Here is a 13,807-nt window from a genome sequence, read left to right as displayed (position 1 = left end):
GACAATGAAAAACAGCATTGCTGATGTTGTAGAATCTATGAATACAAAATACAATAAAACCACTAGTCCTTAACTGAAATGCATACTAAGAAACCATAAGTCAAAGCATTATAAAAAAGTATATTGCTAAAAGTTGAACAAGCCTGAGTCTTATATACGCAAGTTCTGTTGTTAAGTGATTTACAGGTGAAATGGTAAATTAGTAAAAATCACCATTAAAAAAACATCAAATAATTACAGAAACTAAAAAGATAATATTAGCGAACAAGTATTCCAGGTCATATTATTATCTTCAACATCTATGATTATTTCAATAAATTACAGAAATTAAGAAAAAGATATTTCAGATAACATAGCACAGAACTTGTAGAACATTAAAGAATTACTTCATAATCACAAGAATTGATAAGTGTACATTTGTGCGTACAAATGCCTTATCCTTGCATTGCAGGGAATCACTAAAATTAATCAAACTAATTAAATCAAAGGTAACGTTTTTTCCCCCATTATCAATTAATGTAAAATCAAATTAGTAACCCCTGCTACAGCAATGACTAAAATAAAATTCTTAAGTATAAATTATGGTTTATGCGGTATTTATCCTGCCAAAAAAGACTTAATACATCACACTAACATATGCTTTAAGTTAAACATCTAGGTTCAAAGTTCAGTCATAAATTTCGTGAACTTATTAAATGGTTCAGAGTTAGTTTGAGGCCTTGAATAATAATTTTTTTGGGAATTGCGGAACTATTATTGCAACTCAAGACTTCAGTATCGATTACCTGTTGTAATTTGGAGCTTAAGTAGTGATTATTAGTTGATCATGATTAAGCAGCCAGTCATATCAAATCCAAGAGCAAGCTAAAAGCATGGGTATGACTCGATGAGCATGTGTGGCCTGCAGCCTATTTTTCTATGCAAGCACATCCAAATAAGCAAGAAACCAAATGCATGGAGTCCTTCATTTATAGACCCCTACCTCCTCCATAAATGGTCAGCTTCCATCCCATTCATCTTTGAATTCTATTTTAAAATTATAAAGTAATATTTTAAATAGTTTCAAAGGGTTGTAAGAAGAATCTTTGTTGAATTCAATTAAAATAACTTTTTTTTACTTCTATCCTGGCTGCAGCTTCGTAGCCAAAACCATTGGCTGGAGGCTTGCTGAAAGACCGCCTCAATCCTTCATTGAAGGTTGAGTTTGTTATCTCATACTTTAAACTCTTGTAATCCCATTCCATTACATCTCCTACACTTTCCCAAGCCATCACACATTACCCCTCCACAAATTCTGCCTCCAAATCCAAGAATTACCATTCTCTGTTTTGGAATCCCCCTCCAAAACCAAATGTTAAACTCACATGTTTGGGTCCTTCATTAAGCCCTAACCGTTCTTCCCAAGCCCATGCCACCTGCTGTCTCCCACAAACCCTAAATCTCCCAAAATTCTCAGTATCACAAAGAAACAAAAAAACAACAAATCCTAATTGTTAGGACCCAGCTATCTCACTACCATAAGGCATAGCCCAGAGTATACCACTCCCACCACCCTCCTCTCCTCATACCACCCATTCCCAGGTCCCGAGAACAAGCAGTGACACCTAGGGGAAAAACCAACAATAATGGCACTTGCAGAGCAACAAACAAAAGAAATTATCACAATCAAAACCTTTGGAACTGCAGCGCACTGTTGAGAAATCAAGTTATGGAGGCATAACAGTCCACACACAATGAAGAAAACAAGATGAATAAAATCACACATTTAGCAATTGTATATTTGGAAGGGAAACCTTGAAAACTAATCTTATATAGTTCAAACTGTTGATTAAATTAGACACCTTAGTAAGATAACACGACTCACTCTCAGTGGACCCAAACATCATAAGCAGGTTCAACATAAGCAGAAAATAAACTGAAACATAATTTAAAGTTCACAGGTTCAAAACTTCCAATGAGCATATATTTTCAGATTTCCATTACTATCACATCCTAGATGAGTGCAAATCCTCCTCAATGTAGCACTCATATTCAAGTAAATCTTGCAAGTGCCAGGAATGCAAACTTAAAAATCTTGAAAAGGAATCCAACCCTAATATCAAATTCAGAAGAATTAGATTAGGTTGTCTAATTTATGTAATTGTAAATAATGCGAAAGTTAGGGCAAAACAAATATTTCTTTTTAGCACGATACAATTAGGAACAGCCACTTTCAAAAAATTTAAAAGAATATTACTAGACTTGAAGCCTAAACAAATTTATTATAATATGGGATTATGATTCAGGAAAAAAAAACTATAATCTTACAGATTTGTAGCCCACTTTGGATAATGAGTATTGTTTCTATTTGAAACAAAAGAAATTGAAAAACTTTACAGCTAAAAAAAAATAAAATTTCTTTTTCTAACCAATAATTTGTCATCATAACTCTTGTTTAATAGCATTTGTCAAGCATCTCCGCTTAGCATTATTAATCTTTTTATTGAATAAACAAATGTAAATACGCTTGTTGATCGTATTTTGTGTTTATTATCGTTGCTTTTACATTTACTCTAATAATGTCCTATTTGATTGATTCTTTTATGCTCGTCTTGTTTGTGCTATTGTTTCTATTTCAACTAATTGTTCAGCATTTTTGTTACAATATCTGACCGTTACTAATATGTAATTGAAATAAGTAAATGTTTTGCCTTGACACAAGTTGCAAAACATGTCCATACTTATCAGAGTGAGAAAGTCTCGGCATACAAACCATTAATTGTAGGTGCCCTTTTAAACTATTCTAATTTTACAATGTTTCATTAAGGTACTTTCAATCTCAAATAGAATTTGGATAATCCATAAAAAAGTTTAAGTTTTAAGATAATTCTAGGTTTATTACAACCAAGCATTACCTTAATGTTCTTATTTTTTAGATGATACAATGAACCCAAAAAAGAAAAACATAAGGCTGTACATTGTTTTAGGTTTAGATAAAATTTCGCACCAAAATTCACGAAAGCATAGAAACGTTGCTCTCACAACAAAATCCTTTCACTAAGAGACCATCAACTTTTCCTTTTAGCTCATTATGCTCTTTACGTCAATAATGGGGTAAATTAGGCAATTGGTAATCCAAATTGAGATCAGTAGCATATTAGACTTCACACAGAGGAATTAGCTCATCTACAACTTGTTTATAGATCAAATCTTGAAAATTCTCAACTAGCTAAGCAACTTCACCAAGAGCAACCAACTCGTCAAATTCAAAATGCTATTTCGTGGCTATATTATTTACAAAATAAAGGGCTAAGAATCAATAAGATAAAGACAATATATCATATGTTATTTTAGTGAATGTCAATATTAACAATTATCAAATAGTAAGATTGAAAAATAAAGTGATACTTAAGTGTTACAGGCTTAAATATATTGGATCTATCATATAGAAAAATGAGGATAGATGATGGTGTTTGTTCTAAATTGAAGAATAGTCAATTATAATAAAGAAGTGGGTTGAGAGAATTATTCCATAGGAGGATACCATGAAAATTAAAATGGTAAGAATGATTTTTGGCAAAATAGGAAGAATGAACAAATCAAAGCTTAGATTATAAATTGGTTAAGAGTAACATCTATTGGTGATAAAATGATTAAAAATAGACTTGGATAATGTACATAAACAATGAAGAATAAAAAAACACCCATTAGAACAATAAATAGAACTACTTTCTTAGAAAGAAGAACAATTGGAAAGAACAAGAAATTAACCTGAGGTAATATAGAGAGAATCTGCTCAAGAAAGAATATTAAATGAGCATTCATAAAGCATGCCCTAAATAGTTGGTATAATGATCCTTATGTTGGTGATTCTTCAGCTGCTACAACTAAGTGCCTAAACTAGGGCTGTCAAAATGGTTTGTTATTTGCATACAGTTCGTGTTCAATTTGTTAAGTAGCTCATGTTCGATTTGTTTGCTAAACAAACGAGCCGAACACAAACTAAAATTTGCTCGTTCGCGTTCGGCTCGCTTTGGCTGTCAAAATGATTGGTTGTTCGATTTATTCGCTAAGCAAACGAGTCGAACACGAACTAAAATTTGTTCATTCGCGTTGGGCTCGATTTGGCTCGAAATATATATATATATATATAAGCCGTTCGCCCGCTACTCTTTGCTAGTGCAGCCTAGCGTAAGTCACCTAGGGTCACGAGATCAACACCGCCAACAGTTCACAAATAAATATTTTGAGCTTGATATATAAACGATTCGAACGCGAATAATATTTTTGAGCTCAATATATAAACGAGCCGAGCCTAGACTCGCTCAAGCTCGACTCATTTACACCCCTAAACTTAACCTAAATTTTACAATTTGTAAATATAGACTTTGGGTTTGTTTGGGGGAGTAATCTGCTGATAAACAGATTATTCTGATAATCTGCAGATTATCAGAATAAACTGGTTTGTTGTTTGAGACAGCTTATTCAAAACAGCTTACTGAGAGCTGTTGTTGAATAAATGACTATTTTGCCTTTTTTTAGTTAAGCAGTTTGCAACATAACTGTTTCATATGACAGCACAGGCAACGATCACAGGGAGCCTGCCAAATTTCAAACGAAGGATCCCAGTAATACGAAGGATCAAAAATTTCAGACGGGAAATGGGTGATACCATAATTTCCCAACTCACCATAATTCATACCATCCCAGGCAATGACACAAATAGCATTTCTCTACAGGGAAGAGGAGATACCTGCGAAAATTTCAAACAACTTTCGATCCACCAACCTAATGCCAGACGGGAAATGGGGGAGTAGAGGGGTGCACGGGATCGAAGGGTCTGATCACAGACGAGATCGAGGAGCGGAGACGAGATCCGGGGAGTCTGATCGCAGATCTAGGGCAACGACGGCGAGACGGGACCGAAGGGCAACCGAGTAATAATCTATCCCTAAACGCGGAATGCAGGGTGATAGGAGCGGCGAACGATTTGGTGAATAATAGCATAAACCCTTACGCGCGTATTTTTACCGCCGGCCCAAACGCATTTTTCAAACGCCACCCCGGAGTTCCAAAAACGCCGAACGCAGGTATAAGCTGCGCCAAACGGACCCTTTATGTTCCAAAAAATACTTATTAATATCTGCATGGATGCACCATAAAGACCTACAAATAACCATTTGGAATACCTAGATAATGATAAAAAAACATAAAATCAAAATAAGCATCCAACACATGTTAGATACGTGTATAATCGCTGTGCACCCAATTTCAGTGAAATAGTGCATGTTAAATATGCTGCACAGTAGAGAAGCTTATGACCAAACTGGGACTCCCTGGAAGTGTGTAGAGTTCCTCTTATCATTTCTTTTAAATGCTTCATAGTCCACGTTTTTAGTTTTACCAAATATTTTGACTATGGTTTCCTTGCATTTAAGATCAAAGATCATAATCATTTTAAAATCCTAAGAAGCAAACCTCATGGTTGTATGTAGAAGAACTCTATAACATGTGATAAATCTCACTCGAACAAAGAAAAAATGATTCGTACCAATATCCTAATCTTCCCAAAATATCTCAGGTTTTTCAAAAACTAAATATTATATCTTCGGATTTGCGATGCAGTCAGAATATAAGAATTACGATATTATATCCAAGCTTGGTGGACTGCCAAATTTAAATAAGATAATCATCTCTTTCTTTGACCAAAATGGTCTCATAGTAAAATAAACCTCCAGCACAACCACATGAACATTTTTCAAAAACTAATTATTCAATTTTCGCAAACAAGATAATAAATTTAAAATATGTCAAGAACATGATCCGAACTGAAGAAAAAACGGCTCCCAACAAACCCAAGTAAATTGCAAGGAAAGAAAAAAAGCAGTAAGCGGAATTCTACCTTCTTATCCTTTATCTCACTGGACTGTATCCATGTCTTGATCTGATCTCGGTATCGCTGGAGCTTCTTGATCTCCTTCTTTAAATCGGCCTCAAACTTCTCCTTCTGATTTGCATTCTCCGTGTCGTACACCTTCACATACCCACACAAACAGCAGAAAAATCATCAGCATGCTCGTAAGTTGCAAAGCGTGGACGCAAAGGCAAAGCAGGCGTCATGAAACGCGGTGATAATAGAGAAGAGAGCTTGCGATGGACCTTGTTCCAGATGCTGTCGAAGACGTCGACACCCTCCTGGACCTTCTTCAACACCCGATCGATCTCACCCTGAAGCTTCCGGCTCGCCCCCATGGCGGAAAACCGACGGAGAAGATGCGGAACTGCGCCCGAGCATACAAAATGGAACTGTGTTTAGGGTTTCGGCCGGACAGCAGAGAAGCGTTGGAGACTGTAAATCGGAGAAAGTAGAAGAGAAGATGTAGAATCCTTTCGATCTCGTGGAAATGTAAATAAGTTCCACCGGAAAAAATAGAACCATTTCCTAACAAAAATTAATAAGAAAATTTACATAAATACCATTCCATACCTATCTATTTACATATTTAACCTTTAAATTTTAATTTTTTACATACATGACTTTTTATTTATACATAAAAAGATATTTAATTTATTTTAATGTTATAATAGTGATAATTTCTATGCAAATTAAAAGATTTTGATGATTTAAGTATAAAAAATAGAATTTATGTAAATACATATTGTTAACTAGATATATGTTTATATGAATAAGATAAGGGACATTAAAAAAGATTGTGGCGAGTTTGTTAATTAAACTAAAGGTGGAAACTATGGTGTCTTTACCTTAGAAGTAAAGCCATTCTTTATATTTTAAAATGCATACTACCAATGACATAGAATTTAGTGGATGCGACATCACTCGAGATATTTTTTGATGAAAAAATATTTCTTATTCAGATTAAAGTTCATCAAGGGCTTTGATCTTAGCAAGTTTATAGTTTACATTTATTTGATAGCTAACAAGTGCAATACACGAGTTTCTCACCCAGCACTCGTCATTCTAGGGTGCAGTCTCTAAGTATAGGATGTCGATCCTCTTGTCTATTTTTTAATAATGATGTGCATAGATTAGTTGGTGAAAATGTCTATCTCTCACACATCTTAAAGGTTGTCTGTGGATAATGAATGATCTCATAATGAGATCCTACGAATTTTCAAACAGGGCTTAAAAATCGATGGTGACGCATACTAGAGGAGCACAAATACCTCGAAATAAACTGATAAGAGGTACATTGTTGACACACCATTCACATGTTGTTCTTTCTTCTCAGGAAGCTAAACTCATGGACACTACAGGCTCCACACATCCACCTCAAGTCGCTAAGGCTAATGACAAACTTCAAACACTTGTACAAAACTTAACTCGACCTCGCGTAATAAGTGATAAGGTATGATGTTTAGAATGGGAAGAGTTCCCTTTGAGGTTTAAACGTCATTTCTCAGCTAGAAATAGTTTAAAAGTAAAATTTTCATTAACAGAGATAATCCACCAAAATTGTATTAAAATAGGGTTCATGCTTCAAAATATTGATGTTTATGACGGGACTTTTGACCTATACGAATATACTAATCACTTCACAACCATCGTGCACATACAACAAGTTTCTAATACACTCATTTATCAATTTTTTTTCTCGTAACTCTTAAAGGTCATGCACGTACTTGATTTTATTCACTTCCGGAAGGAGGGCATATTCTTACTTTTGATAAGCTCGTCAAAGTATTCGTAGAGAAATTTATTTCAAATTGAAGAATTATCAAAGACTCCTCCCACCTTTTATGATATCTGTCAAAATGAGTGAGAGTCATTAAAGGGCTATTTTCTGAGATTCTCCATTGAAGTTTGCCAAATCCTGTGAGTACATGTTGAATTACTTAGAGTTATGCTCTCGAGGGGACGACATCCTGGTCACTTTTACTTGTCTTTAATGTAGAAGACAGTTCATTCATATGCTTGCCTCATCTATCGTGTTGAGGCGTACATTATTGTTGACAATGCTATTAATAAACATAAAATATAATTTGATCCGCAATTAAGAAAGCACAAAAAGAACCCCACATATACTCCTCAAGCATCTCAATGAAAGAAGTACGAGCCATGGATAAACCCTAGTTTACCCCCTCGATCGCAAAGATGTGAATCTTGACCGGAGAAGGAGTGAACAATATGTAACATGTCACTTGTCAACATCTTAATAGTGATTCAGGATAATGAAACTCTTAAGTTGCCACATTCATTGAGATTAAATATGGGTATTCAAAAGTAATATTAATTATTTGTTTCATCAATGTCATGGCCAAAATATTGAAGCATGATTTCAAGTAAAAGTAGATATCAAAAAGCTAATCCGATGATGGCATTTAAGCTAATTGATTCAAAACAATATCCCCCCCGCACCAATAATACCTTTATTGGGGGACATCAAACTCACAAGCAACATTGGTAGAATCATAAGACTATTCATAAAATTACAATATTCGCGAGAGGACCATTGTCAGCCAAGAAAGCTCTTATTGATGCATATGAAGAGCGTACATTAAAGAAATCTTATGTGAGCCGCTACATCACCTTCAATGAATTAGATCTCGAGGAACCAAATCTCTCACAAAGAACCTATTATTATATAGAATCTGCGACCCTTGTTATACTGTAAACAAAATCTTAGTCAATGGAGAGAGTTTAATCAACATCTTATTCTACTCAATTTCTTTGGTCTGGGTCTGACCATGGAAAAACTACTATATATTGTTGGACCTTTCTATGACCATGATAATTGACCGTCCAATGCGTTTGTCGTTGAGTTGGAAATACATAGAAATGGAGTGGTGGGTATGTAAATCTTCCTAAAAATGTTTGCCAAAAAGGGAAAAATATTACATCAGGACTTCTGATGCATTCGAAGTCTAACGGTGGGATTCCATTTGTCAAGTGGGCTCCACAATTTTTAACACTGGTCAATACCAGTGTATTACGGTGGGTCTCACTTGACACGTGTCGCCCCACCGTTGAATTCCGAACGCAGACTGCGTTAGGAGTTCTGACGTAACATTTTCTCGCCCTTCATTGTGGTTTTTTTTTATAACAAAGAGTGATTAATCATAAAATATGTATCTTGAATCTTTATTTTTGACAAAAATAACATTCTATTACTATAAATTTTTCAGTGGTATCAATAACTTATTCTCACCTATAATTATTAAGAAATAATTTAAAAAAATATAATCAAATAAAAAATATAATAAAGGTAAATTTACATAAATAGCACCCAATCATTATGTAATTACCTGTCTAACACCCAAACTTTGCTTTTTTACATCTAAAGCATGCTACCTATATAAACAGTGTAATCCATTTTTTCATACATGGGAAAGGATGCTCAGCATGCAAAAATCAAAGTTTGGGTGAGACAAGTAAATGCACAAGAATTGGGTGGTATGTATGTAAATATCTGAAAATAAAATTGTCAAAAATTACCCTGATAATCCAAGGGGGAAAAACCAAATCTTTTGCCATGTATAAATCCACTGAATTTGGAGCCTTTATATGGAAAAAGTCTGGATATCTTTTGCAATGTCTGCCCAAAACTTATTTATTCTTGTTGAACAATAATAAATTAGAAATTTATTTTATTATTCCATGAATTATTTCCAAATATAAAAATGGTAGTATTTATGAAATGTTCAAGAAAAAGTGAGGGCCTGTTTGAGACCAAATTTATTTTTGTTTTTTGTTTTTATTTTTTTAATATATATATTTATTTAGTTTATTATGCACATGTTTTTAATTTTAAAAATAAATAAGTTTATTTTCAAAAGTAGTCAATATTAATTTTGAGTGTTTTTAAAAATAAATTAATTTATTTTCAAAAGGGAAAATATATTTTAGTTTAAATAAAAATAAATAAAATAATTTAAAATAAGACCTCAATTTTAGAAGATTAGTACTCTTTAATTATTATTTTTATAGTAAAAATGATGTCTTAAACCAACTTCAATAGTGGACATATTTAAACAAGTAGGACCATATACAATATTCTTATTTGGTACAATTATTTCATTTTTGTTTTTTTTCATGATGTTATATGTCTATTATGTAATGTGCTAGGTTGTAAAGGTATTGTATATGCATATAATTATGTATTAATTAATTTATTATAATTTTAAATTTTGTTAATGATTGTGTGAAATGCGTGTTAATTATGCATGTGTCGATTCTGAGATGTGTTCTTAATGCATGTGTTACTCAATTATTAGGAAAAAAATTGCGTACGATAGACGTACGCAGCACTGCGTGTGATTTAAAGGTTATACCGAGGGTACAAGGGGGTTATATCTGCGGTATAATCCCTTGTAACCTTGATATAACTTTCTGTAACTTATATGTAACATACTAATAAATTCTTAATATATAATAACAAAAGCGTGGAACTTATTTGTAGGTTACACTAGGTTACATGGAGGTTACAAGAGGTTATACCGCAGATATAACTCCCTTATACCCCCCGTATAACCTCAAAATAACCTCAAAATCGCACGCAGCGCTGCGTATGTCTATCGTACGCAATTTTTTTCCGTCTGGTAGATAATTAACATATTAGATATGTTTGAAATGATTTAGTGATAATCATTATTCCATTTTATAATTTTCCCAACAATTTAAATATTTTTATTCATTGTCATTGTAGTTTAACACAAATAAGTCGTCATAACTCAATTTCACTATGAAATAATTATAACAATCAATAATATACCATCACCAATATTGTAGGCAGAGACATAAATAAATTATTCAACTATTATCAGCTTGACTGGATTTATGATAACAAGTGAAGGTGATCCCCGTATTGAAATCCTTGATAAATGCAGTTTGATAGGAGTCATGTTCGTAATTTCAAACACAAGTTCTCTATAAGTACATATTAGTTTGACAATCTTATTCAAAGTTCAAAAGCCAAAACTTTTCAAAGGGTCTGTTTGAGGCCACGGTGTAGCACCGCACCGCAGTTTTGCTAAAATGTGTTTTGACATGTCTTTCCAAGGCCACAACTAGATAAATTTTACATACTTACCATAGAGTTTTTATGTATTTACATATGCATCACCTAAATTTTGATATTTACATTTATATCATTTTAGTGTTATAAACACAAGTATGAAAAATATCAAATACACTTTTTAAAATTATCAACAATGAATTGATGTAATGTTAGAACTTTAATGATATGTATATAAATATTAAAATTTGTATGTATGTAAATATATAAAAAATGTGTGGTATATATACATACATACATACATACATATACATACATACATATATACATACATACATACATACATATACATACATACATATATACATACATACATACATACATATACATACATACATATATACATACATACATACATACATATACATACATACATATATACATACATACATACATACATATACATACATACATATATACATACATACATATCAAAGAAACAATTAAACAACACAGAAAGCCAACACCTGTCCCTTCTACCACATCGCTCCAATAAACTGAAGATCTAAACCGTGTCCCCTTTCCCCAATTACATTCGACCCTGTCAAGCACGCAGAAGCTGAGAGAGAGAGAGCAACACAGAGAACAGAAGAAACGCCGTTAACGCGTCCTTAAAACCGAAGGCTCCTCCTGTCTTTCACAGACAGAACCTCCCCCTCTCCCTCATCTTCTTCTCCTCCAAAGCTCCATGCCTCCAAATCATGCCCTTCTTCCCAAAATCCCACCTTTCTGCCAAACTGTTCTTCTCCATTAGCTCTGAAACCCCTGTTTGAATGGCTATTGCATTCCTCCACAAAGCCCACTGCTTTTTCATAAACCTCTCTTTCGTCTTCCTGCTCTTCTTCTTCTTCTTCTTCTCCTCCCTCGCATCTCAGAAACAATCCATTCTTCTTTCCTTCTCTCCTTCCCCAAACCCCAACGATTGCAGATCACTGGAATTACTCAACGGCGCCAAAACCAAATGTTTATACCTCGAAGCCAGCCATTCATGCGACACTAACGGCTACATCAACTACCTCTACATCTTCTACTGCGTTTTCGGCTTCTCTCCTCCTCTCGGCCTCATCATCCTCGTTCTATGGCTTCTAATTCTCCTCTACCTGCTCGGAAACACTGCTTCGCACTTCTTCTGCCCTTCTCTCGAGAACCTCTCCCGCTTGCTCAACCTCTCTCCGACCATCGCCGGCGTGACGCTTCTTTCTCTCGGCAACGGTGCGCCGGATGTGTTCGCCACCATCGTTTCCTTCGACGGCGCCGCCGCGGTGGGTCTCAGCAGCGTTCTCGGCGGAGCCTTCTTCGTCTCCAGCGTCGTTGTGGGCGTCATCAGCATCTGTTGCTCTTCCCGCCGCCGGGTGGTGGCCGTCGATTGCATGGGGTTCATCAGAGACCTCTGTTTCATTCTCATCGCCCTCTTCTTCCTCCTTCTAATCCTCTCTTTCGGGAAAGTTTACATCTTTTCATCACTAATCTTCGTTTCGCTGTACATTCTCTATATTATCGTGGTTTCCACGAGCGATTGTTGCAGGAAGGAGCTGGAAGAGCTGGGAGCTCCTTTGTTGGAGTCTATTGAAGTGGAGCAAACCACTGTGCAGACTCAGGAGATCAAACAAGTTGTAAAGTTCTCTCCTTTATTAAATTGGGCACTGTTCTTAATCGAGCTTCCACTCTATCTCCCAAGAAGATTAACAATACCAGTTGTGACAGAAGAAAATTGGTCAAAACCATTTGCAGTATCTTCCATGATTCTAGCACCAAACCTTCTTGCAATTCTATGGAATTCTCGAAAAGGGGACATGGATTTAGAAGAAAGCATCTTAGTCTTCCTCCTCGCAGCCTTGATCGGAATGGTTCTAGGCATCATTGCCATCAAACAAACTGAATCCTCCCGACCACCAAAGCTTCTGCTTCCATGGCTGACAGCAGGATTTCTGATGAGTGTAGTCTGGACTTACTTAGTGGCAGGGGAGCTGGTTTCTCTTCTGGTATCTATAGGACATATACTTGGAATAAGTCCATCAGTGCTTGGAGTTACTGTTTTAGCTTGGGGAAACTCTCTCGGAGACCTTATATCTAATGTCGCCATGGCTGTAAATGGAGGAGAGAATGGAACTCAGATTGCTATTGCTGGATGCTACGCAGGTCCAATCTTCAATATATTGTTTGGATTAGGACTGTCACTCGTTCTCTCCGCATGGGCTTCTTATCCTTCTCCTTTCCTGGTTCCTAACGACTCCTCTCAGTTTGTGATTATAGGATTTCTTACCGGGGGTTTGCTGTGGGCAATGGTGATTCTGTTGAGGAAGAAGATGAAGCTGAGTAGGAGTTTGGGTGTTGGTCTCATAGCTATTTACTCCTGTTTTCTTTGTCTGAGACTTCTGGGGAGCCTGCAAGTGATTGAATTGTGAGTTTTCTAACATGTTTAGGATTCAGAAATTATTAGTGGAGCTTAGCTCATGATTGTATTATATGATGATTTGTGTATTTTTATTCTGTATCATCTCGCTGTGAAGTTAATGAAACCATGAATGGATTAAGTTTAATACATGTAGAAATTTGTGTGTAAACATGACATTTTACAGTGATTTGAAGTGTGAAGAGTTTGATATTTTACTGTCAAATGAATGACATTGTAGAAGTGGTAAAGCAGTTTGAACAGTATGAAAATGAAGTGCTGAAATTCGTAATTTTTGTTTTGTTGTTTTTGTTTTGTGAAAATCACTGTTGTTATGGTGAGAAAATGACAGAAAGATTGATTCATTTGGAGTGATAATTCTTATGGATGACAATGATACAAT

At 35.0% G+C, this 13,807-nt stretch overlaps 2 protein-coding genes across 5 annotated transcripts in view; one reads left to right on the top strand and one right to left on the bottom strand.

Annotated features, from left to right (window-relative positions):
* The window catches only part of LOC110030694 (CCR4-NOT transcription complex subunit 3), a 37,740-nt gene extending 31,341 nt beyond the window's left edge, over window positions 1–6,399 (bottom strand). For all 4 annotated transcript variants that reach the window (XM_020733538.1, XM_020733539.1, XM_020733542.1 and 1 more), the window contains exons 1-2: window positions 6,139–6,399; window positions 5,882–6,013 (exon numbers count right to left, since the gene is read on the bottom strand). In XM_020733538.1, coding sequence (XP_020589197.1) covers window positions 5,882–6,013; window positions 6,139–6,231 — 225 coding nt within the window. In that variant the 5' untranslated portion in view covers window positions 6,232–6,399. The remainder of the gene's footprint in view (window positions 1–5,881; window positions 6,014–6,138) is intronic.
* A 5,075-nt stretch (window positions 6,400–11,474) lies between these two features.
* LOC110030695 (cation/calcium exchanger 1-like) lies at window positions 11,475–13,596 on the top strand. Its single transcript, XM_020733543.1, has one exon. It carries the CDS (start codon window positions 11,786–11,788, stop codon window positions 13,415–13,417), a length of 1,632 nt encoding a protein of 543 aa, XP_020589202.1. The 5' UTR covers window positions 11,475–11,785; the 3' UTR covers window positions 13,418–13,596.
* The last annotated feature ends 211 nt before the right edge of the window (window positions 13,597–13,807 follow it).

The sequence above is a fragment of the Phalaenopsis equestris genome, unplaced genomic scaffold (genome assembly GCF_001263595.1).
Source record: "Phalaenopsis equestris unplaced genomic scaffold, ASM126359v1 Scaffold000754, whole genome shotgun sequence".
In the NCBI taxonomy this organism is placed as follows: Eukaryota; Viridiplantae; Streptophyta; class Magnoliopsida; order Asparagales; family Orchidaceae; genus Phalaenopsis; species Phalaenopsis equestris.
The sequence above is the reverse complement of the archived record's forward strand: the minus strand, read 5'-3'. Positions and strand labels throughout refer to the sequence as shown.

What these genes read in the sequence shown, in the direction of transcription:
- LOC110030695 (XM_020733543.1), top strand. Translation starts at nt 11,786, where the DNA reads ATGGCTATTGCATTCCTCCACAAAGCCCACTGCTTTTTCATAAACCTC.